The 26599-nt window shown below is 42.6% G+C and overlaps 1 protein-coding gene and 1 non-coding gene across 2 annotated transcripts; both read left to right on the top strand.

The window, feature by feature from the left end:
• The first annotated feature begins 870 nt into the window (after positions 1 to 870).
• CTSO (cathepsin O) lies at positions 871 to 23070 on the top strand. Its single transcript, XM_052655091.1, has 8 exons — positions 871 to 981; positions 8250 to 8358; positions 8911 to 9050; positions 11781 to 11948; positions 13757 to 13878; positions 19146 to 19309; positions 20088 to 20180; positions 22987 to 23070. The coding sequence occupies exons 1-8, from the start codon at positions 871 to 873 to the stop codon at positions 23019 to 23021; spliced, it is 942 nt and encodes a 313-aa protein (XP_052511051.1). The 3' UTR covers positions 23022 to 23070.
• Positions 22510 to 22616, top strand: LOC128062677 (U6 spliceosomal RNA). The gene has a single exon (XR_008200831.1). It is a non-coding gene; the product is annotated as a U6 spliceosomal RNA (small nuclear RNA).
• Positions 23071 to 26599: the final 3529 nt, after the last annotated feature.

Here is a 26599-nt window from a genome sequence, read left to right on the forward strand (position 1 = left end):
CAGAAAATCCTTAACTGGAAATGCTGCCAGATTGGGATGTTAACTGATTTGAACATTACTTCTGTTGTGTCTACGGTCCATTCTCTAGGATTAAGTTGATATGAAGTGAAATGACTTAAAAAAATAAATGAAAAAAAATAAATAAATGAAAGAGAGAAGAAAACGTGAAGGATGGGTTACTATGAACTAAGCTGAACAGGGGGAAAGCAGCGTAATGAGAGGGGAAAAGCTACCTTAAAAACAAAATAGCTGATAAATCAAGCGTTTAAAACGCGCTGGGCATCTCACAAAGCGTTTGAAATACTTTATTTAAATTTCAACACAAATGTAAGAAGTGCTACCTTCAGAAACTGATTTCCAAATTTTGAACTGGCTATGATCTAAATCGTCAAAACGTGGTGTATTATTTTCACAACTGTGTTTTGATACGCAATTATAAACACCTGCTGAAAGAATGTCTGTGTAAATTCACAAGCATTTTGGAATTGGGTTCCTAAAGTCAGGGCTCATCACAAAGAGAAACAGAATTAAGGTCCTTTGGATTCCACTGTTGCCTGCATCCTTCCATCTGAGATGGAAAAGAAAAAAGATAAAACTTCGACTTGACGCAGGAAGTGCAGGTCACACAGCTGTCTGCACTGTCACACTTCCGAGTAAAGAGGCTCTTTTCTAGCAGAAGTGAAACTACCCCAGGGCACACGGTCCAGGGCAGGTGCTCGCACTGAAAATAGCGTGAACCCTACAGTTTGCAGCCTACCCGACATCCGGGCTCAGAGCCGCCAGTAACGAGGGGGCGTCGCCGTCTCAGCCCCACGCCCCGCCCCGGACCCGCCGGCAGGGAGGAGCTCGAAACCGAAGAGGAAGCGCGGGATGGAGCTGTGGCGCCTCTGGCTGCTCTGCTGCTGCTGCTGCTGCTGCTGCTTGGGCTCCTGCGCCGCCCTGACCCCGCCGCTCGGCCGCCACCCGGCCGCCGCCTTCCGGGTACCGCGCACGCCCGCGGGTCCCTTCCCGCGCTTCCAGCCCCGGGCTGGGTGGGGCGGCGGGGCCGCGCGAGCCCCACCCACTCCCACCTCCGGGGTCGCCGGCCCCTTCCGGTCCCGGGGCGGAGGGCGGAGCACTTGAGCTCCACACCCCGGAGTCTCCCGGATTTTCCAGCCCGGGGCTAGGCTGGGCTGGTCCGAGGTGCCACTCGAGCCGATCCCGGCGCGTTACCTGCCCCGTCCTTTCCCGGGGCGAGAAGTGGGACTGGGGCACCTGAGGTCCACTCCGGGGCCGGCGGGGGCGGGCGTGGGGGAGAATCTCAAGTCCCGTCATGTCCTGGGGCCGAGGGGCCACGCGAGTGCCACGCGCGGGGGTCGCTTACCCTGTCTGGCCCCGGGGCTGGGAGAGGGGGCACCTGAGCTCCACCGCGAGCACGGCCCCCTGTCCCCAGGCTGAGCGGGCTGGAGGGGCCACGCGAGCACCCCCAGAGAATACCTGCGCCGTCCTTTCCAGGGGTGGGGGCGAGGGGAGGTGGCACTCGAGCGCCATCCCTAGGGGGTCGCCTAAACTCAGTCCGGTGACGCGCCCGGGTTCCAGACCGGGCTCCGTCCCAGGGTTTCCCAGGGCATGCTGACCCACAGATTGGTCCTCCAGGAAGGATGGGTGCCTGAGGGTTTATATGATACGTCCCAAGTTGCCCACCGATTATGTCCAAAGTGAAAGTGAAAGTGAAGTCGCTCAGTCGTGTCCGACTCTTTGCGACCCATGGACTGTAGTCCACCAGGCTCCTCCGTCCATGGGATTCTCCAGGCAAGAATACTGGAGTGGGTTGCTACTTCCTTCTCCAGGGGATCTTCCCGACCCAGGGATCTAACCCAGGTCTCCCGCATTGCGGGCAGATGCTTTAACCTCTGAGCCACCAGGGAAGCCTGATTATGTCCAAGGCCCCCGGGCGTTCTCTCAGCCTCCCCAGACTGTGCATTTCAGGGACTGGAACCAGAAGTAGGCGGAAGAAACCTGGCCGTTTTCCGGAGGGGGACACTGATCACCTCCTCCTCAAATCAGAATTTTATCCAGAGCTCAGGGAATCCTGCCCATTTATGATTATCCTGAACCCGGGCTCCTTGAACTACCCACCCTAAAAGTTCACCTGACGTGGTGGAGACTGATTTAGAGAAGGGTGTAGTGTTTAATTTCCTTTTCAGATTGTTTTGAAAAGGCTTCATAATCTCAGATGGCACCCCAGCGTTAAAACTCAGGAGCACACCAGTTAGCTGAGCTTATCAATATTTTTCCTGAAACCAAGGAAGCTGCAAGAGAGAATGATTTAGAGTGGACCTCAGTGTGTTCTATTAATAGTATCCGATACTATCTAATAGTTTTAAATTGTGAGAGGTCATTATCATGGTTTAATTTTGCTGTCAAAGAAAGTTCATTCATTCCTAATCAGGAAGTATGAAGTCAGTAATCCTGCTGCTTATTGGAGTTGTATTTATTCTTTTCCCTGGTATTTTCTTGAGGTTTGCCAGGGATTCTGAGGCTGTGCTCCCTTCTACCTCTCCTGCTGGTCCCCTGAAGCCACAGTGTGTGGGAAGTGCCAGTCTCACCTGAGTCTATTTGTATTTTTGCCCAAACCAAGATATATATTTTTTTATTTCCTACTTACTGCTCTAGCTTTCAAAACCAGAAGCACTGGTATAATTGCTTGAGAACAAAGTTTTTGTGCTGTATTCGCTTCCTGCCCTGAGCTTAGTGACATGTGATGGTGAAGTAAACCCTTTTGGGAGAAAATAATCAGTCCTACCTATCCTGGTGATGTGTTCATTGACTGAAGAAATAAAAGCACTGCCATCCTCCTCAAAAATAGATTTGGGGATTGGAATCACAAGGAGGCAAGAATAATCTTAAATATGTATTATTTGTATAATTCATAGATATATGTGCATTTGTTCATACTATATAGTTACTCATACTAGAGGCCCTTCCCAGACAATGGCAGCTAGGAAATAAAGCTAGCTCGTGTGAGAAGTACAAGAGTGCTTGTTGGAAGATAGAATTTCTGTTTTAGGTGGAGGAGGGCAGAGTGATAAAGATTCTGAGCACATTTTAAAAATCTTGAGTGGAGAGAGCCTGAAAAATTTCCAAAGCAATTGCCCCTCATGGGACTTGACTTCATGAGATGTTGGTGACTCCTTTCCACTGCTGGAAACTGTGTTTGAGCATTGATGGCTGTTTGAACCTGGGGCAGACTAGGTAGAAAGGGCCTTGCTTGAGCATTAGGAAGCCTCCCTCTGCCCCGACAAGAGAGACTAACTGTGACTGATGCTCAGTATAACTCTGGAAAACTTTACTCCTTAAAATTGTCAGATTAGGAGTTGGTTAAGTTGAAATTCTTTGCTTACCTATCTGGCGTAAATTATGTACAGATTCTAGAAAATTCCCTGGCTCCATAATCAAGTTAAATTTTTTTTTAAATGTTTAAAAATTAAAATAGAGTTATAAAGTACACTCTGTTGTGCTAGGGAGAACCAATAGGTTTTAGGGTAAAAAGTAACAAATATGGAGGGCCAGGAGTTTTCCTAAATTCACTTCGAATATTCCATGAGTGGAAGTTAGGTGGCATCTGTGATCCTTGCTCACAAACTGTCATTCAGTTACTGTTGGGTGAAGACCAGGCCCCTCCTGGGATAACTGACAGGAAAGGGGGAAACAGCACCCAGCCCCCACCTTTTCACTCCTTAGAAGCTTCTGGTGCTCAGGAAGCCCCTGCTCTTTTTCAGCCTGTTCCTCAGGCTGGAACCCAGCTGTGCACTGACCTTTACTCATGCTCCCTGTCTGACCAAGAGCAGCTGGTCTCCTGACCACTTTGGGGCTACAAACCCATTAAGGGAACCAATGATAGCTGTATGTACTCACTTCAGAATAATGTTTATATGGCAGTGTACATGTGATTTTGCCTAAAATTTCAGAAGCTTCACATTTAAAATGCTTACCTTGATGATACATGTGCCAGTTTTAAAAAAATTAAGTTATACATACTTGGAGGCATGTTTCTTTAAATAGATCATTTTATGATGAATGATCCTAAAGAATGAGCCACAGTTTGCTATTAACAGCCCCTGAAGATCTGGATTATTTCCTCCAAATAAACTTTATCCAGAACACTTTAAACCACAGTTTTTATCTAACTGAAACGTTAAGAGGTGAAATTGATGTAAAAGACTCTTGTTCAGTTGGTAATTTCTAATGGTTCTAGCTTAATGCATATACTGCCAAAATTAAAATATACCAGAAACTTGAAATCTTGGCTCAAAATTTATTCATTCATTTGTTCATCTGTCCATCTATTTATCTAGTACTTTAACATTTACTATATAATGTGGGCTTCTCTGGTGGCTCAGATGGTAAAGCGTCTGCCCACAATGCAGGAGACCCGGGTTCGATCCCTGGGTGGGGAAGATCCCCTGGAGAAGGAAATGGCAACCCACTCCAGTATTCTTGCCTGGAGGATCCCATGGACGGAGGAGCCTGGTAGGCTACAGTCCATGGGGTCGCAAAGAGTCGGACATGACTGATGCATGTATAATGTGCTGACTTTAAAAATAAAAAGCACAATATAAGGGTTGCAAGTTAATTTTTGTTTGGGGCAAAATGAGAACTATAGCATGGGAGACTGCATCTTAGATAGCTCTGAGAAACTGCTCCAGAGAGGTAGCAGGGGAGTTCAGTATATATGTAATTTTAGTGAAAAGGGAGTACATGCATTCAAGCACATATTTTTTGCAGAAGGTTTCTGCTAATCATGAGGAGCAGATGTTATCATGTAGGAGATGTAGAAATTGAGCTCATAAAATTGGCTTCTGAAGATACCTCTTGAAGAGCTGTCCTGCCAACTTTTCCTTGAGCACAGGGCACGTCATTTCTGATCTTCACACAGAACTTCTTTCGGGGTATCGAAGGTCAGCAGCTGCAATGGCCCATGATTTAATCCTTGTAGAGGAAGATGGCAAGCACCTGTGGCAGGTGCCAATTTGTAGTTGATAATGAGATGGTCTAGGTTTTCTGATTGATTCAGTGGGGAATAAGACACAAATGGATTCTGTTAGAAGTTGGCCTCCGGTCAGAGTAGGCATTTCATCAATTCCTTCTGTCAGGTTGATCAAGTTTCCTTTCATTCACTGCTGAGAGTCCTTATGAAAGGATTATGAATTATGTCAAGTGCTTTTTCCACATCTATTGAAAATATCATATGGTGATCCTGTTTTTATTCCATGAGTAGGGTGTATTATGTTGATTGATATTCAAATACTAAACCAATGTAGTCTCTTTTAATGAACCTCACTTGGTCATGATCTATTGTCTTATAAATTTTTGAATTTGATTTGCTGATTTTTTTTTAAGGATTTTACATCTACAGTCATGAGGGCTATTGGTGTATATTTCTCTTGCCATGAGGTGTTTTTGTCTGGTTTTGCAATCAGACCTTATATAACCAGTTGCAAGGGGTTCCCATGAATGTGTGTGTACAGTTGGTATTGGCATTTCTTTTTTAGTTATATGGAATTCACCAGTGAAGCCATCTGGGCCTGGAGTTTTCTTTGTGGGATGATTTTCAGTTAGGAATTTAATGACTTTAGTTGATAAAAAATTGTTCAAATTCTCTATTTTTGTTATATCCAGATTTGGTGATATATGTCTTCCTTGGGGGTTGTCCATTTTGCATAGGTTATCAAACTTGTTGGCCTCAAGTGCTCAAAATATGATTCTTCTGGTGCCTGAAGCATCTTTGTCACCCTTCTTTCATTCCCAATAGTGGTGATTTATGTGTCTTCTCTTTCTTCTTTTTTCTTTATCACAGGAGTCAGGACTGAGAAAGTGCAGGGAGGGGCTCAGGGAGAGCATCTGACTAGAGCAAAGCTCTTAAGTGGAGAAAAGGGGGAGAAAGGGCCTGGGGGATGTGCCCTGGACACCTTGCAGGCCAGGGCAGGGTCAGGAATCCGTGGGGATGCGTTAATCACAAACCAACCTTCAGGGGAGCTCCTCCCCCTAGTAGGACACCTGAGTGCTTGGTTGTGGGCCAGGTTGTGGGAACCTGGGCTTCCTTACTGCAGTCTGTCTGTGAGGCCCACCCTCGTGGCTGCCATGTACTTTCCTGTGCATCCATAAAGGTCCTCCATCATCCCTCCAACTCACAGTAAAGTTCAGGAGATGCCTTTAGGACCAAGGAACCCTCTAAACTGCTCAGCAGTTTACAGTCACTGGCTTATATTTGTCACACACTCGCTTTGTAGTTCAGTTCTATTTTTAGATGCATACATCTTCTTCCCAAATTAAAATCAAAGCCTTGCTTCATCAAGATTATCTTTTGAATGCCTGAAACTCGATAACTGTTGATAATTTCATAGATTAGCAATCTTTCCACAAATGCTCAGTAAGGAAAATACGATCATGATAAATCCCAGGAATGATTTGCTTAAAAATAAACAGCTTATGCCATTTGTAGCAATAAGAATGACCCTAGAGATTATCACACTAAGTGAAGAAAGTCAGACATTGAAAGACAAATACCCATATCACTTACATGTGAAACCTAAAAATGAACTTATATATAAGCCAGAAATAGACTCACAGACATAGGAACCAAATTTATGGTTTCCAAAGGGTAATGGGGTTGGGAATTTTGAATTAATGATATACACTACTATATATAAAATTGATAACCAAAAAGTTCCTACTGTATAGCACAGGGAACTATATTCATTATCTTGTAATAACCCATAATGGAAAACAGTCTGAAAAATAATTATATATACATATGTAAAAAACATAGCTTAGAGCTATCAAGGGCATGATGTATATAAAATATAATTATGCGTTATTCAACAAAAAGTGCTAATTAAGCATCTGTTGTGTGCCAGGCATGTGCTCAGTGAGGCAGAAACAGCAATGAATAAGACCAGCCTGGCCCTCATTTTGCTTACAGGTTTATGAGACAGACACCCAATAAACATATAAGTGAACAAGCAAGTTTAGAGTAGCTGAAGATAGAAACTTAATAAATGGTGGTCTCCTGAAGTTGTATTTACTCCACAGAGTTAGTTCAGCTCAGTTCAGTTCAGTTCAGTCGCTCAGTCATGTCCGACTCTTTGCGACCCCATGAATCGCGGCACGCCAGGCCTCCCTGTCCATCACCATCTCCCAGAGTTCACTCAAACTCACGTCTATCGAGCTGGTGATGCCATCCAGCCATCTCATCCTCTGTCATCCCCTTTTTCTCCTGCCCCCAATCCCTTCCAGCATCAGAGTCTTTTCCAATGAGTCAACTCTTTGCATGAGGTGGCCAAAGGACTGGAGTTTCAGCTTTAGTATCATTCCTTCCAAAGAACACCCAGGGCTGATCTCCTTTAGAATGGACTGGTTGGATCTCCTTGCAGTCCAAGGGACTCTCAAGAGTCTTCTCCAATACCACAATTCAAAAGCATCAATTCTTTGGCGCTCAGCTTTCTTCACAGTCCAACTCTCACATCCATACATGACCACTGGAAAAACCATAGCCTTGACTAGACGGACCTTTGTTGGCAAAGTAATGTCTCTGCTTTTCAGAGTTGGTTAGTACTAGCAAATTGAAGCTTGTTTGTGTAAAAGATGAGTCTAACATACTTATCACAAAATTCAAAGTGGAGGAATCTGTAAACAAGGATCTAATTTTCTCTTCAGACAGACAAACGGAGCCATCTTCTTGGGACATTTCCAGGATTGAATCTCTTTCCCAAAGCCTTTTACCCAAATGAAATAGAGATCTCTGTAAAGCCCAGATAGAACCACACTGATTTATCCATTAGTTATTTATTCCTTTTTTCATGCTTCATTCATTGTGCTAAGATAAAGATATAGATCACATAAGCATTTAGTGGTTACAATCCCTACTAGTGTCTGGTATTTATTTGCAATTTATTTTCTTTTTTCCACTATGTTAAATAAGCATGTTTAGTGCTTTCAAATGCTTGGTAAAGAGGAATTATAAATGGATAAGACATTCCTTTCCCAGCCTCAGAAATTATTCTTGAAGTCAGATAGTATTTTTAATACAAAACATTTATAAATCTAATCTATTATCTTAGATAACCTTTCATTGTGATCCACAAGAAATAAATCAAGCTTTTACTTTTGCATCTGAAAACTATTTCTAAGTCAGTTATTTGCACATTGCTCCAGAAAGTTAGCATAGTTGATAGAAATTAGTGTGGTTTTTTTTCTTCCTCTTCTAGGAAAGTCTTAATAGACAGCGATACTTGAATTCTCTATTTCCCCATGAAAACTCCACTGCCGTCTATGGAATAAACCAGTTTTCATATTTGTTTCCTGAAGAGTTTAAAGGTATGGGCTCTGGGGTTATTAGCTGATTAGTTTCCTGATTTTAATTTTTTTCCTTAATTCTTGAGAATCTTCAGTTGTGAAGTTAGTAAACTGAGTAATAGTTAACAGTGATTAAATGCTTAAAAGTCTCAAGCAAGTACCTGGTGCTGACATTGGAGAAATAAGCTCATGGCCACTTTCTTCTAATAATCACTTAAGAACAAAATACCATAAATGCAGACATTTCCCTGTGGCTCTGAAGAATAACAACTCATCCCTTCTCCAGTTTTCTATGCTATTTCTGTTCAAGACCCCCCTGGTTATGATAAAACAGATGATGTCAGTTATACTTATTTTTTATTGACCAACTTCTGTCAAACCATTTCATGTGACAACCCAGCCCTACTGGAAGAATTCTCATCTTTTATAGCTTTTGTCTACTCCATTCCAATTATGGAAAAGAATAAAAAGCAGACTTTATCAGAAGCTCCACTGTTTCTGTTGAAACATCCCTCTGAAAGGAATCCCTGTAATATAATGTTGGTTGTCTTTGCATCTTGTGTGTGTCCTCAGCTATTTATTTAAGAAGCAGCCCTTCCAGGTTTCCCCGATTTCCAGCAGAAGAGTACACGTCCATCTCCAACCTGTCTTTGCCGTTAAAATTTGACTGGAGGGATAAGCATGTCGTCACCCAAGTGAGAAACCAGAAGACGGTATGTCTTAGGTTTTTTGTTTTTTTTTTTCTTTTTAATCACTTTAGGATGGGAGTCACTTTTGGGGTCAAGTTCAATCAAACTTGTGATGGAACCATCCTTTCAGTAGGTAAATTCACACCTCGGTCATCACAGAACGATGAGACCAGGAGGCCACTGCCCCCCATCCCCCGGAGGGAGGAGGCGCTGTTAGGCCCAGCTTCACTCGGGGGCCGAGCTCTGCGGGTGTCCCTCCCTGCCTGCCTGGCCCCCACTCAGCACGCAGACTCGGGGCTGCTGCCCGGTGTCACGGTTCCCAAGACTCTGCAGAACAGTGGGTGGAAGGCTGAAGGAGGTGAACTTGACCAAGTTAAGTAGCTCCAAAGGGAAACAACCCAAAATCAGGCGCCTGGTCCCTCAGTGCTCCCTGAACCCTTGGGTCCATCCCTTGAGCTCCCTCAGAGACCCTGCCCCCAGCCCCACCCCTGCAGAATCACACATGTTTTATCTGTGGTCCCTAAAAAAGCTGTCAGATCTGCTTTGATATGACATAGACGTTCCTGGAAATTACCAACTGTGCAAAATCATAAAATGGAAATTAAAGGGATTGTAGGAGAAATGAGGTTAAGACTCCACACTAAAAATTCATAACACATTAAAAAGAAAAAGAACAAGAAAGTAGTAAAAGTAACAGCACAGTTTGACCTGTGTTAAATGATAAAGAAATGTGTAAGTCCTGCAGTAAATGCAGCCATTTACCACCATGTGATATCACTTATATGTGGAATCTAAAATATGACACTAATAAACTTATCTACGAAACAGATACAGACTCACAACACACAGAACAGACTCCCTCTTGCCAGGGAGGAGGGGTGTAAGGGGATGTAGTGAGAGTTTGGGGTTAGCACATGCAAACTATTACATATAAAAATGGATAAACAACTAAGTCCTACTGTACAACACAGGAAACTATATTCAGTATCCTGTGATAAACCAGAATGGAAAAGAATATGAAAAAGAATGTGTGTGTGTGTTTATATATAACTGACTCACTTTGCTATACAGCAGAAATTAATACTACATGTAAATCAACTATACTCAATGAAAAGATAAATTTTAAAAATGCAGCCATTTACCTTGCAGAAGTCCTGCGTGTGCCTGTGAAGATTGTCTGGAATCAGACGGAAAGCAGAACCCCAGATGCTGGTGGGGTGCTCATGGCCCGCAATGAGCCATCTTGCTGGCAAACATTTGAGGACAGGTGCGTGTGCCCTGCACCCCTGCCAGGCACAGGGAAGTCAGCTTACCAGGAGAAGTTGATCCCTATAGGGATGTGGTCTCAGTTTGTCTGCAGTGGGAACCTCAACAGGTCACTCAGCGTCCTCTTGTAAGGCCAGCATTTTGGATCCAACAGTTCCCCAGTGACCATCTCATTACGATGAGATCATTTTTGTTTCTCAGATTCTGCATTTGTTGTTGTGGATTGAAATTACCACCATATCATATGCTTTATTACTGGATTCTAATGATGAGTGATGCAGTCTGAAACCCAGTCTATGCAGGAAGCACTGAACGGTGTCTTAAAGTAGAACTTTCATTTAGGAATCTTTGTACTAAAGGAAAGATGTTTTGAAGCAGCCACCACCCTCTTGGGGCAGCAGTAGGTGGGTGACCTGGAGCAACCTGCATTTACCTTTTTCAAAGGGTGCAGAGCCTGCAATAGCATCCCTTAGTGAATGCTGTACTGTCCACATGCCCTGGAGCTAGAGGTGTAGATAAGGCCACATGAAATCCCTCAGAACTTCACTCCACAAGGACCACCAGCTGCCCTTCCTCTCTTTCCTGCAGCACCTGGCCCCAGGATTAAGGTGGTTCCACCCAGTTTCAAATCCCATTCTCATCTCTGCCTTTCCTGCGATTCTTCTTTCTTATGTGAAAAATCTTCATTCCGTTCCCTTTCATTCCTTTGTTCTAGTTTAGCCAATAAAAGCAAGTTAAGAGACCCAGAGTCAGAAAAATTGTTAGTATTTCAATGAGGAACGATTGCTGTGGGTTCCTATAATTGGGACATTACCTGTGCATTCATAATCCTGACGGGCTAACAAGTCATTCATCCAGGTCCTATGCTTATCTGTTAATGAGAACAAATATGCACCATGCACCCCGGCTCTGCTCACCTTTTCCCTGCCTTCTGCCCTTGGAGGGGAGGTGTTGGAGGGCAGAGCAGAGTGTCAGGGGAGAAGCGCACACACACTTTTTCATATTTTTTCCATGATGGTTTATCACAGGATATTGAATATAGTTCCATGTACTGTACAGTAGGAACTTGTTGTTTATCCATCCTATAAGTAATAGTTTGCATCGGTTAATCCCAAGTTCCCTGTCCACCCCTCCCCCACCCCCTCCCCCCTTGGCAACTACAAGTCAGTTACCTATGTTTGTGCTGACTTGTTTTTTTAAAAAGAACGTCCAAGTGTTTTCCTAATCTCTAAAGTTCACTTTTATTTTGCAATGTCTAACTTGCAATAGTGATACTACCAATTTACCTTTAATAAATAGTATATTTTGATGCTTATAATAGAATTTAATTGAAAATCAGCAGGATTAGCATTTATATTCTGTAGGCCTCCAGATTCTGCTTGCATGATTTGATCATTTGTGTTGTCAGAGATGTCAATAGGCGTGATTTGCACATTGTTAGATAACAAATATCATTCCATTTCTGTTTCTATCATCATTCTATCTCAGTGTGGCGGATGCTGGGCTTTCAGCGTGGTAGGTGCAGTGGAGTCTGTGTGTGCGATAAAAGGGCAGCCCTTGGAGGTGCTGAGTGTTCAGCAGGTGATAGACTGTTCTTACAGCAACTACGGCTGCAACGGAGGATCCCCGCTCAACGCTTTGTACTGGCTCAATAAGGTGAGTGGCTCTGCAGTCTTTTAAGCTGCTTGTTTACTGTGCATTCAGTCTGTCATTTACTAAATAATATTTTCAAGTTTGGAAATGTAGCTAACCAGAGCTTGAATTAATCCAAAGATTTCCCATATATCTGACTATGTATATCTAGAAATGAGGTCTTCAGGAGGTTATTGAGGTTAAGTGAGGTCTTAAGGGGCTGCTTTGATGACTTAGCAGTAAAGAATCCTCCTGCAATGCAGGAGACACAGGAGATGTGGGTTCGATACATACGTTGGGAAGATCCCCTGGAGGAGGAAATGACAACCCACTCCAGTATTCTTGCCTGGAGAATCCTATAGACAGAGGAACCTGGCTGGCCACTGTCCATAGCATCGCAGAGTTGGACACAACTGAAACAACTTAGCATGCACACACGAGATCAACAGCCCGGGGCCCTAATTTGATAGGACTGTGACAGAAGAAGAGAATGAAGAGGGCAGGGTCTCTGTCTCCTGTGTGAGGACATGGTGCTAAGGTGGCCGTCTGCACCTCAAAAAGAAAGTTCTCACCAGACACTGACCCTGCTGGCACCTTGACCTTGAACTTCCAGTGTCCACAACTGTGTGAAAATAAATGTCAGTTGTTTAAGCCCTCCACCCCAAAAAATAAGAATTGCTTCTGTGTAGGTCAGCCATTGGCGAAGGCAATGGCACCCTACTCCAGGACTCTTGCCTGGAAAATCCCATGGATGGAGGAGCCTGGTGCTGCAGTCCCTGGGGTCACTGAGTCGGACACGACTGAGCAACTTCACTTTCACTTTTCACTTTCATGCATTGGAGAAGGAAATGGCAACCCGCTCCAGTGTTCTTGCCTGGAGAATCCCAGGAACACGGGATCCTGGTGGGCTTCCATCTATGGGGTCGCACATAATCGGACACGACGAAGCGATTTAGCAGCAGCAGCAGCAGGTCAGCCATCAAGAGAGAAACCAAAGTGTGAAAAATCTTACCTGCAATCTCTGTTCAGAAAAATATTTATGTTTACTCCCTAATATTACTCGGTAATTGCTTTTTTTGCAGATGACCTATCTTTTTTTAAAATGACAGCATATGGTTATTCATTTCCATAGTACTTCTGAATGCCCAGGTTAAAAGAGGATTAGAGGTCAGCTGGTTGGGTGCCTATGTGTAGATGCAGAACTGAGCCCTGGGAGGTGAGACCCCGTTGCCAGGTCAGTAGCTGAGATGGGCAGCACCCTGGTCCTCTCCCCACCTCCCACCCACCCCCAGCACACACCCTCTGACACTGTCCTGGTCCAGCAGCAGTGGCGTAAAGCCAGCGATGAAGGTGCTGCTGTGTACTGTGAAAAGCTGTCAAGACAGAGTTCGCAAAGTTGAGCATCCCTCTCTTCTTCGTTTGCTGTGTCTGGAGTCACCGCCAGATGAATGGCACAGAGAGTGGATGGAAGGATGCTTGTGAGCATAATGCACGACCTCAAAGGCTTGATAACCCAGAGCCAGAGCTGTAGAAGGAAGATGTTTATGCTCTTGAACCTTCAGGAGAAAGATGACCAGACTTTATTATCGAATCAATGGAGGTTCCAGGAACAGGAGATATAGAGAAAACAGGACCAAAAGACAAAGACAAACAGAGTTTAATTACTTAGGCTGTCCATAAAAAACACTTAAAGATTTAACTTAAGATTTTCATAACTCAGAGAACCCAGATAATGTGACCAAGTGGAATCTGAGACTCCTTGTAGTAAGTTCTGTTTGATCTTTGACACAACCATGTGACATAGATCATGTTGGATGATTATTTTCTTTCAGCTGCAAGTCAAGCTGGTGAGAGATTCAGAATACCCATTTCAGGCCCAGAATGGCCTCTGCCGTTACTTTTCCGACTCACATTCTGGATCTTCAATCAAAGGTTATTCTGCATATGACTTCAGGTCAATGTCTCCTTCTCTTGTGGATTTCTCTCTATTTCTTAAGTTATTATCTATTGACTACTTGGAATTAATAAATTGATTGGCAGCAATGCTGCATACTTTTAAATGTTTTAAAATACACTTGATTCCCTGGTGGCTCAGATGGTAAAGAATCCGCATGCAATGCAGGAGACCAGGGTTCTACCTCAGGGTCGGGAAGATTCCCTGGAAAAGGGAATGGCCACCCATTCCAGTATTCTTGTCTGGAGAATTCCGTGGACAGAGGAGTTTGGTGGGCTACAGTCCGTAGGGTTACAAAGAGTCAGACACAACTGAGCGACTAACACTTTTATTAGAGAGATGAATTGGCAGTCACCATGGAGGTCTGTGGATGTTGTTTCTTAAATATGATCTACTTTTTTTCCATATCTCTACCAACAGAAATAAGGCAATTAAATCAACACATTTAAATTCCTTTGAAGGTATAATTGATACTTAGCACCTCCTACCAAGTTTCAGTGTCACAATTACCCTTAGCGCATTTCAGTCTTACTCTTGAATTAATAATAATAAAAAAAAACTTGCTTTCTGTAGAGTCTGAAGCTAATGTCAAGCAGTCTTACTTACCAAGAAGCATTTTTGAACCCCCTCTCTGTTCCCTATATTGTTCAAGTCATTGACTGTAACAAAGACATAAAATGAAGTTTTCCTGTTAGAGGCAAGTAGACAGAGTATATAATGAGGCAGGTGACGAGCTCATCCTGCAGGTGTGATGGGATGCAGGGGTGGGTGAGGGAGGGACCTGTGTGGGAATGGGAAGGGCATGATGACTTGGGGTGAGTTCAAGGGAAACAATCATTTAAAAATGCTTTAAAAACACATGGCACTCAAAGCCAGCTAAAGACCCATCATGACCATGTTTTTTTAGTGCAAAATAGGTGCTCAGAGATGAGAAACAGAACCATCCAACTCATTATTTAGAAGTATGAAGGAAGCTTAGCACAGGGTTTTGAAACAGAGAAAGCAAAAAAAAAAATTTAAATTTGGCTAAAGTAAAGACTGGTCTACTACTTACTGAATATAAAAGCATCTCTGGGTCTAGATGGCATGTCCCTACGGAATCTGAAAGAAATCATGAGTGACTCTGGATCCTTGAACAAAGTGGAACCCACACCAGCAGCCATGTGTCTGAGGACGGGCTGACCGTCCCCTCAGTTCCCAGCTGCCGGAGCAACTGTCACCTGACAGCTCAGTCCCCAAGGGCAGGATGCACAGAATCGTGATAAATGGGCAGGGCCCCTGAGTACAGTGGTCCCCACCTCCCTTAAGGGTGAAGATCACAGACTTTCTAAATGAGCAAGTGAGCTCCTATGCTGCCAGCTCCTGGAGAGTCTAAGATGAGTGTGTGCACAGGAACTTCCTGAGGGTCACAGTGTGATCAGAGAGAACTCAAGGCATCCCTGTCACAAGGAGCAGATTGAGAAAGTTAGGAAGAAATAAAAGAATAATGGGCACCGGTCTACTTTAGAGAGAGAGACAAAGCGAAGGTGACTGCAAGATTCATCTGTCCTTGGATCAGAAGGCAGAGGCCACTGTGAAAACCCACCCCCCCATCACACAGAATATGAAACTCTAAGAACACGGTGCCAAGCTAACCACATTAGACTCTCTTTGCAAGAATACCTTCCTTTGATTTATTCATTCATTCAGATATTTACTGAACCGTTTCAGGTTCTGGGGATTTGGCAGTGAACACAGCGGACAAAAGCTCTGCCCTCTGGACTGTATTTTAGTGATAGAGACAAGCAGTAAACCAAAGAAATAAAAATAGGAATGGTCTGCTAGATGAAATAGCTTTAAAGAGAACTAAACAGCCATGAGGTGAAGAGAAAACAACAGGGGTAGGGGGTTGCAGTCTCAGGAAAGGGTTCCTGGAGGATGTAACATTTAGTGAAGACTTAACCCTGCAGGCACCTGGGGAAACACAGCTCCTGGCAGAAGGGATTGTATGTGCAAAGGCCCTGCAGCAGACATGGGTCTGGCATAGCTGTAGAGCAGTGAGGAAGCCACTGTGACTGTCCTGTTCTATCGTGTTGTGTCATGTCATGGAGAGACACTAGACTGTAGGGGATGAGTGACAGAGGTCATCAGGGGGTGATCTTGGGGCAGTGTTGGAAGAATGGTCTTAGACATATTAGATGGGATAGAGAATAAAGGCCCACAGGGCGTATTGAGGGATATTTGTGAGGATAAGAGAGAGGAATGTCAGGGAGGACTCTAGGATTTTTGCCATGAAAGACTGAAAGAATGGAATTGCCAGGCAGGAAGTTGGAAAGTCTAAGACAGAAATAGAGAACAGCAGGTCCACGTGAGACAAACACACAGAAAGTAATCCCAGGAAGCTGGGAGGACTAGGATGTGAAGCAGAACCAGAGAGCCGAGTGTCCTCAGGAAACAAGTTAGTCCTGGGGGTAACCGGGCCCTCAGTCCTACCAGGACCTCCGGAGATGGGCAGAATATGCATGTCAGAAATGATGCCCCACCCGTGTTGGTGTACATCATCTCCCAGGAGTTTCCCCTGACCTCTATTTTTATCATCATGCTCGCTTAGTTTTTTAGTATTCCCAGACAACACCAGCCCAGATCATAGCTATCAGCCAAAAAGTTCACAAAATTGTCTGCTAACTCTGAAAATATATATTTACATAGAAAACCCTTCTGAATCCAAAAAGCATAATCTAGCCTTAAAGCAGAATGATCATTCATACACAGGCTGCCTCCTGCATTTTTGCTCATCAGACCTCAGGAAAAACATTTCAGAAGCCAAACTAGAATATGACCATGACTAAATAAATAAAAAGGGAAAGAACCTGTCACGTATAACTATGGACAGGAAAACTAGGATGCCATAGGGAAGATGAAGTGTAAATCCATGCGCTCATCAAGGGTCTATAACAGGTAGGACTCGCCCTAATCACCAAATCTTTGTGACAGTAACGTTTAGGAGAATTCTTAAAGGCTGCGGGATTTGTCTCTTACTGATCTGAGAAAGTAATAGTAAGCTCGTGGAACAAGGTTTGGTAATATGATAGTAACTCCATATTGGGCTAAAATGGATATAAAGATATTTTTTGGAATATATTGTAACTTGTTTCTGGCCCACACCTTTCTGAAAGATAAGTGACAACAGCTCTGGGGCTAAATGGAGCCTTTCCCTGGAGCCTTTCCCTGCTGGTCTAGACCACAGGTGCCCTCCTATTTCCTGTTTTCCAGCAACTATGAAATCTTTTTCCTGGTCCTCCCTCAAGCAGAGACCATAACTAAACTGTTTCCATGACCCATAGTGTTCACCACCTTCTGCAATTCCCTCAAACCTTCTCTCTTTCATCCTTCTCCTTCCCTCACACCATCTCTGTAAAATGATCTTTGATTTTACTGGAATAATTTACTGGATAGCTTTTGTTATCTCTAAAAGGTGGAGGCAGTTGTCTTCTGGTTAATATGGAGATTATCGTGTTGGTCCGGAGAAGGCAGAATAGCAACCCACTCCAGTACTCTTGCCTGGAAAATCCCAAGAACAGAGGAGCCTGGTAGGCTGCAGTCCATGGGGTCGCAAAGAGTCAGACACGACTGAGCGACTTCACTTTCACCTTTCACTTTCATGCATTGGAGAAGGAAATGGCAACCCACTCCAGTGTTCTTGCCTGGAGAATCCCAGGGACGGCGGAGCCTGGCAGGCTGCCATCTATGGGGCCGCACAGAGTCAAACACAACTGAAGCGACTTAGCAGCAGCAGCATCATATTTTTCATAGTTGCATTACAAAACATTCTGCAAATTTAAATAAAATAGACATTATACACTAAAACCTATGCTGAAGAAAACTAATTTATTAGATAACTTAGAAACGAAAGAAGGACACAATGTTTATTATAAACCTGGGGTATAATTTGTGGGTTAGGCAGGCTATGAAATCTATGCCTATAATTGTGTCTTTATGTTGATTCTGAAGGTGGATGTGGTGGCTGTGGTAGCTGTGGCATGAAACTGGAATTTGAACCAACTCTGTGGAACCTCAAAGCCCATACCCTATCATGTTCTCCAGAATTTTATAATTTTGACTCTATTTAATGAAAACCAATTATTTTTACAGCAGCAAAAATTAGAAATGCCTGCTTGTAAATCTCCAAAAACATTGTCTCCTTAACAGATAATGTGAGTGATTGTTTAGAATGAACTTGTGGTTTCTATTTCAGCAAATCCCATTGGTAGGCACTCATATTTTTCCCTCATCTTTGGATACAATATCCCCTTGATAGAAACCGGTCTCCAGCTGGCAGGATGAGGGCTTATCTACTCTTTCTAGCCACTAATCCTCCATGCTTTGCTACAGCAATAAACTATCAAATGCTATCTTAATGGGCCGAAATATCGGTAACTTGGTTTCAGTGTCCTGCACCCACAAAGCTGACCTTTAAAAACGCAATTAATGGTTTAATTATGTACTTTTAAGATTGATGAAGGCTGCATGTTATGTAACATCAGACTTTATCAATTCAGGTCCAGGTGGGAAGGCAGAACTGCATGCCCTGTTCTCTTTCCAGTTCGGCCCTAGTTCTCCTGGCATCTTAACATCCCTCCCGCCCTATAACTACACTCCCCGCCCCCCACATTTTTGGGTAACTCTTTTCTGTAGTTTTCTTTATTTGATATTCACTAACCTAGGCTGTCTGCTCTCTTGATTTTTACTTGGTGTGGCAGAGGTGATGAGATATCACCACATCCAGGCTTTCCACTCTCCTTATTAAGAGAATCCTTATATTTTAGCATGGTACTTTGTCCACCAGCTATAAAATTTAATTTCCCAACTTTCTTAAAACTAACCTTGGCCGTGGGACTGACATCTAGCCAATGAGACACATGCAGATGTGTGCAGAATGTGTGATCACTTCTGAGATCTCAACAGGGACATCGCACCTCCCCTTTCTACTTCTTACTGTCTGAAATATATGAGTGAAATGGCTGGCACTCTAGCAGCCTTCTTGGACCATGAAGTGATCTTGGGAATGGAAGCCTCATATAAGAAGAACCCAGATCCTGGTGTCCTGGAGCCCCATAGCACTCCTGGACTGCCAGTCTTCCAGACTTCTTACAGCCTCCATTGTTCAGAACTTGATAATTGCCACCAAACCTACTCCTTGCCATATACAGATTAAATACATCACTTTTGTAAAATGTTTTTACCTTGGAAACTAAACTTCTTAACTAAATTTGTTTTTCTTTTGATAGTGGCCAAGAAGACAAAATGGCAAAAGCACTTCTTGCCTTAGGACCTCTGATAGTGGTGGTGGATGCCATGAGCTGGCAAGATTACCTGGGAGGCATCATACAGCATCACTGCTCCAGTGGAGAATCAAATCACGCTGTCCTTGTAACGGGCTTTGATAAAACAGGTGAGTGCTGGTGAGACGTGACTGATTGCTTTGCAGCTTGAACTCCAGCTTGACACATGATTCCATCCTTTAAAATGCTGAACCTTGGTCCTCTTACATCTAAGTTCTCATGAGCTTTATAACTCTGCCCTAAACTTCCAGGTATACACGCCCTGCAGATGCCCTGGTCTATTTTTGGTAGATGCCGTGTTAAAATGACACTAAATTCTTGATCTAAATATTGGACATTCTCCATCTGCAATGTTTAGGATAATTTCTGGGAAAAGAGAAGTGCTTATTATTTCATCATACTTATCAGTTCTTTTCCTTTCCTTTTTTCAAATTGCTTGGAAATGTGTATATATGTGTGTTTTCATTTTATGTATTAAATGTAACAAGCAAAATGAATTCAAACCCCTTTTCCATTGATTGCAGTGTGACATTAGTACAGTTCAGTTTGCTTGGCTAGTTTGTTAGCATTTTCTTAGGGTTTTTTTTGTACATTTGTTTTCTTAAAACCACTCTACTTTTCAGGAAGTGTTCAGTCATGTCTGACTCTTTGAGACCCCATGGACTATAACCCACCAGGCTCCTCTGTCCATGAGATTTCCCAGGCAAGAATACTGGAGTGGATTGCCATTTCCTCCTCCAGGGGATCTTCCTGATTCAGCGATCGAACCCACGTCTCCTACATCTCCTGCATTGGCAGGCAGCTTCTTTACCACTGCGCCATCTGAGCTTTAAATGAACATTCTTTCACCACAGCTATGTTCTCCAGGGTCTGATTTATATTTTGTAGGAAGTATCCCATACTGGATTGTACGGAACTCCTGGGGAACTTCATGGGGCATCGATGGCTATGTCCGTGTGAAAATGGGAGGAAATATTTGCGGTAAGTCTTGAACTGATATTGAAAATTCCTGGCTCAATGTCAAGAAAGAGACTGAATAGATTAAAATTATAAGCCTGTCCCATCCATAGTATTCATCCAGGGTTTTCAAACCACTGTTACAGTAATTATGGTCATCCTTCAACTAATTGATAAAAATATAATAGTATTTTTTTAAACAAGACACTACTACACATATTCATGTTTTTAAAAGGGACTATAGTAAAAACCAATGTAATGAGCAGAACATTATAAGATATAGCAATAATTTACCAAAGCTAACCACTTCCAAAAACCCACTTAAGAAGCTGAACTTCTCCAAAATTTTCCAAATTTGCTTTTATAAGTATATGACTATTTAATGCATTATAATGCCTACCTTAGGATCATCAAGAATCACTTTTTCTTTGTATCAAACTGAATGAAAATCTGAGTATTAGTGTTGTTTCAGATTTAATATACCTCTTGCCACCTATAAAATTCTAGCAAAAAATTCTGTTCTCTGGAATTGAGAGGCTTAAGAAAATACCAGACACACTCTTTTGTTGAATAATAACATTTTTATTAAAGAACAACAAATTTAAGTAGCTATTGAAGTATTTTAAATGTATTCTAAAAATCTATATTCAAACCCTATTCTAAAACTTTTGATCTGGAAAATCAGCAAGTTTTCTGAATTGAGTTGATCCAAACTATATTATGTATGAGACCAGTTATCTAATTTCTCATTAGTTCTAACAAATATACAACTTTTTAAAAGTTGTGGTATGCCCCAGGTTGTAATATTTGTGATAAAATGATAAAGAGTCATTTTTAGATGTTTTTATAATTGATTTGGCATTGCTACTGAAGTGGATAAAATATGAAACAGTGGTCTGTTGCCCGTAGACCACTGGAGCACAGTTCTCTAGTTCAAAATGCAGTATTTGCAAAGAGAAATTAGAGCAATGAAACAAATATGCTAATTTAAGCCACTCCTCTTGAATAGGACCAAATAGAGTTTTTAGCTGAGGAATAGTTTACTGAAGTTCTTAACGATAAATTCTGAGTTTAAAAAAAAAAAAAAGAGTTATGGAAAATTTTGAGAGCATATATATTTTTTTGCTTCTTCATATATATATATATTTATATATATATTTATATGTTACTTTGGCTGCGCTGGGTCTTCTATTCAGCCTGCAGGCTTTGTCTTGCTGTGCCACGTGGTGGCTTCTCTAGTTGCAGAGCTTGGGCTCCAGAGCAGGCTGGCTCAGTAGCACGCTCAGTTGCTCCACAGCAAATGGGATCTTGACTCCCCAACCAGGGATTGAACCGAAACCCTCTGCATTGCAAGGGCATGTTCTTAACCACTGGACCACCAGTGGTTAAGTGGTGAGAGCTTATATTTTGATTCAACCTAGTGACAACAGCGCCATTGTTCCACTAACTGGTAACTGGAGTGTTGCAGCCAGAGCACCAGACCCCAGCCACGCCTCTCCTTTCAGCATCCGTGAGGGGCTTTGCAGGCAGACGGCTGATGTGGTTCCTGAACCCTTGCTACCTCCAGTTTATCTCTGACTGTGGAGTGTGGTGCCTGCATCTGGGCTGAGGGGCGGCTGCTGTTAAAGCTCTAGAAGGAGAGTTGCAGGGACATAATTCAAACACTGGTTCATCTTCACGTCGATCACAACTCTGTTCCCTGCCCCCACTTCTCCCAGCCGCCAGCTACAAAGGGCGGTTGGGGTCATTTCTTTCTGTTCTCTAGTTAAGTCTGCACACCCTGCCTCGTTAGTCATTACATAGGAGCCCACATCCTTTCTGAAAGTGTTTCCTGAAAGTTAAATCCCTGGTACAATCACATTACTCTCATAAACAACCACCGAAGGCAGGTGGCAATTCTGTGGCCCCAAGAAATTTTAGAGACACAGCTAATCACACAAATCCAGTCTTTAAATAGGATGTTTCATCGCTTCCACCATGGCATTGTGATCTGTGCTCTTTCATGCTAAGGAAGCATAGCACACTTGTGACTGACTGAAATTTTGTTAAAGTTCAAGTCTTAGAATTTAAAGGTTTTAAGTTATATGTATAAAATAATCCTATAAATTATTGTATTGCCTCTAAAGTATATATGAGTGCATTCCATATTTCAGATACATTCATCTGTTCAGTTGATGAGTTGTTTTGAGTTTTTTTAATAGTTTCTTGAAATAAAAACATTAAGCATTTCTATCTACTTTTGAGGTTGCCATGTTTATATGGACAGGTAACTAGAACCAGTAAGCTGTTTTCTTGGTAGATATTAACTTTCTGAACCCAAATCAAAACTGTTTTAATATTTAAAAGACATGTAGTACTCACTTCAGCAGCACATTTACTAAAACTGGAACGATACAGAGAAGATTAGCATGGCCCCCGTGCAAGGATGACATGCGAATTAGTGGAGCATTTCATATTTTTTAAACAGAGAGAGTAGCATGGAAACATATACACTACCATATGTAAAACAGATAGTCAATGGGAATTTTCTGTATCACTCAGGGAACTCAAACCGGGGCTCTGTAAAAACCTAGAGCAGTGGGAGGTGGGAGGAATGGTCAAGAGGGAAGGGACATATGTAGACCTATGGCTGATTCATGTTGATGTGTGGAAGAAACCAGCACAATATTGTAAAGCAATTATCCTTCAATTAAAAATAAATTTTAAAAATTAGTGATGAAGGGTTAAATCATAGTGGTGCATAATTAACTCATTCACGTTAGTTAAAAAAAAAAAAACAGCATGTAAAGAAAAAATATAGTAGTACCAATGATTTTCCTTTTTTCCTTAGGTATTGCAGATTCTGTTTCGGCTGTATTCGTGTAACATGTTTGACAGATTGAGAGTCGAATACAAAACTGAAGGTTCATAATGAGATCTGACACTTCATTCTTGGCATTTCATCATTATGCTTTTGCAACTTCCCACAAAGCCAGGTTCTAAGACCTGGTCATGTTGAAACTAAGCAATGAAAATTCTCTTAGAGAGAGATGAACTGCCCAAGCCAGATGGAAGAAGACCAGCACGATGGCCTGGGAGGAAGACTGGGAACAGTTTCCTCCTGGGAGGAAGGTCAGATTAGGAAGTGTTTTAGGTCTCTTCATTCTGAAGCATCTATTATCTGGTTTTGTTTGATTGCTGTTTCTGTTTGTCATTTGTTTGTTTTTAGTGACATATTTCAAACAGGATTAAAGAGAGGATAAACAGTCCTTTTCTTTTATGGGATACAGTCACCGGCCTCAGCTGCCCCTACACACAAGAACAGCCAACCTAGAACTGTGTGTGCCTGTCACAGAGGTGTTCCCAGCCTGCCAGAGGGAATTTCATAAGAGTTGTGAAATGCCAGTTGCTTTATCCCCCAAAATGGTGCTCACCCCTTGACCCGTGCAGAGGTCATGTAGAAAGAGCCAAAAAGACAATCACTTTTTAAGACAAACAATTGATTGAAACAAAGTAACCCATATGGCAACCATGTAATGGGAAAACCTCAAGTAGCCTTGCATGAGAGACAAATTGTTATTTGTGAATTTTCACTATCAGTAGGATTTCAGTGCATTTTTTTTTTTAATGTGGACCATTTTTAAAGTCTTCATTGAGTTTGTTACAATATTGTTTCTGTTTTATGTTTTGGTTTTTTGACCTCATGGTATGCAGAACTGTAGCTCCAGCACCAGGGATCAAACCTGCACCCCCTGCTTTGGAAACACCAAGTCTCAACCACAGGACCACCAGGGACATCCCTCCAGCACTTTTTATTTCCTCCTTGGTTCTCCCTGGATTGAGGAGCAGTGGGCCTTCCTATATTTTCTCACATTTTCTCTTACTCTCAACTATGAAACTTTAAATCTTCCTCATGGTCTGGCTTCCCTGGCTAGAGAAGTCTCATTTTTTACCTTCTATTTCTATTTTATAACCATTTATTTGATTCCAGTTGTCTCTAAGGCTTTATCCATGTCAGGACCTCACCTGTCTGCTCCTCTGTCATGTGGAGGCACCACTCCTTTCAAAGTTCAGTCTCAGTAATTTGAGACTGTATTAGCCAAAATGTGAGCTCCCCAGCCCCTGTTTTTCCAGTTTTCTGCATGTTTTTCAGACTCCCTTCCTAGCTACTTTTCTGTGCATCCTTCGGGCTTTCAGCTCGTCCCTGGTTCTTGAGGTCATCTCCTCTTTTGCTTAGTCAGTGTGGCTGTGTAAGAACCTCAGAGTATGAAAGCTGCTCTTCTGATTGATACAAGTACAGTCGTATCACAGGAGTTAATACAGCTGCCTCAAATACTACATGTTTAAGCATTTCCTCTCTAAGATTCATGATCACTTTCCAAGCTCAAGAGAAGCAAAATTGTAAAGGTAGCAACAACCACTGAACACAGTTGAGACATCCACTTTTTTTCTCTCATGATTGGCCTTTATCAGTCTCCTTATTAGAAAAAGAAAATCCACAACAGGACACTATTTCTTTTCCTTACACCAGCCAGAAACAATTTCAAGCGAATATGTGTTGACTCAGGTTGAGAAATGCTTCAGAATGAAAATTGATATTTTATTTGATTAATATTGTAAATATCCAACTGTACCAGAAAGAAATATGTCTTGATTGTCCTAGTTTGTGATGATATACTAATTCTTGTAAAATGTAAATGATTTTCTGATATTCTTTTACAAATAATATCTTTAATTACAAAACGATGCATACTTTTCAGCTCTTGTGGATTTTTATAAAATTAATAATGAAACAATCTATATTTGACTGACTTAAGAAGACTCTGTCCTTGTGTATGACTTACATTTTGTGAACACAGTGTTAATGTGTTTTATATTCACACAGGAGTTTCCTCAGCTCTGAATCCATATATATATTGATTTTTAAATTTTTCCTATAGACATGTTGGGCTTCCCAAATGGTGCTAGTGGTGAAGAACCCTCCCGTCGGTGGAGGAGACATAAAGACAAGAGTTCGATCCCTAGGTCGGGAAGATCCCCGGAGGAGGGCATGGCAACCCACTCCACTATTCTTGCCTGGAGAATCCCATGTACAGAGGAGCCTGGTGGGCCACAGTCCATAGGGTTGCAAAGAGTCAGCCATGACTGGAGCGATTTAGCATGCATGCACATAGACACCTTAACTGAAACGTCTGTAAACCATCTCCTTTCCCTCCTTAGAGAAACACATACACACACACACAAACAAAACAACTCCCCACACCTCTTAGAGTCTCTGTTTTTGGTAACATCATGAGCATTATACATCGACCCAATCAATGAAATTGAGGGGAATCTTGAGTGTTCTACCAGTTCGGCTATACATGATCCATCACCTGATCACCTGCCACTTCTCCATCTCCTCTCTCCATCCTCCCCTCAGTGCATATTCTTTAGCATCTCTCACCCCCACTGCCCAGGAGTTGACCCACTAAGTCCGTGTCCTTTAATCCAAGGTTTCTCAAGTGTGGTCCCCAGACCAGGAATCACCTGAGGATGGGAAACTGTTTCATCAGTCCCCCAAGGTGTTTGTGGTGGACAGGATGTGAATCCATCTACTCTGTGTTCCCGGGTTGACAGTTTTAAAAGACACCACAATCATGTTATCCCCCCCACCCCCGTTTAAGCCTTCTAAGGGTCTCTTCATGCCTAAAAGATCACACATCAACTCTTCTGAAAGAGATTTCCCAAAGAAGCCACTTCCTGTTGATAGCTCACAGTAAATGGTGCTGCTGGATTCAGGTCTCTGAAGGAAAAGATTTAACTCTGGGACCAAAGACAGTCTCACTCACTCAGAGCTTTGTGTAGATTTTATTAAAGTAACAGGGATAAAGAAAGCTTCCAGGAAGAGGCAATGGAAGGGGGCAGGAGAGTACCTGCCTCACTAGTTTAAGCAGGACCTTATATACTTTTCAACTACCTGCTGAGAATACATAAAAAGAATACCTCAAGTTTGCAAGAGTTCACCAGACCCTTTCCCAAGGCACGCATCCTGAAATAACTTTGGCACAAAATTAGCTAGCCAGGGAGAAGAGTTCCCTGCAATGTCTCCAGGCAAGATACACTGTTGCTGTGCAATCAGGGGTATAAGTCTTGAGAAACAGGTTCCCAGGCAAGATCTGTCACAATTATAATCATTAACTTAGAGCCTAAGAAAAGCATTTCCATGAGTAAGACATTGTGCTGTGTGATCATTAGTTCCAGACCTAAATATGTATCTCAGGCAAGATACATTGTTGCACAAGGCTTAAGGACAGCCTGAGCAAGACCACCTCTTAAAGGGCCTTGGACTGCCTGCCTAAACATTAACTCTTTCACTGGCTTCTCAGCCTCACCAGCTGCTATTCCACGTGGGTGTGTGCTGTGGTCTAGCTCTGACAAGCTGCTGGGCATTCACCCAGTGAGGCCAAGAGCGGAGCAATGAA

Source organism: Budorcas taxicolor, chromosome 17 (genome assembly GCF_023091745.1).
Source record: "Budorcas taxicolor isolate Tak-1 chromosome 17, Takin1.1, whole genome shotgun sequence".
Classification (NCBI taxonomy): Eukaryota; Metazoa; Chordata; class Mammalia; order Artiodactyla; family Bovidae; genus Budorcas; species Budorcas taxicolor.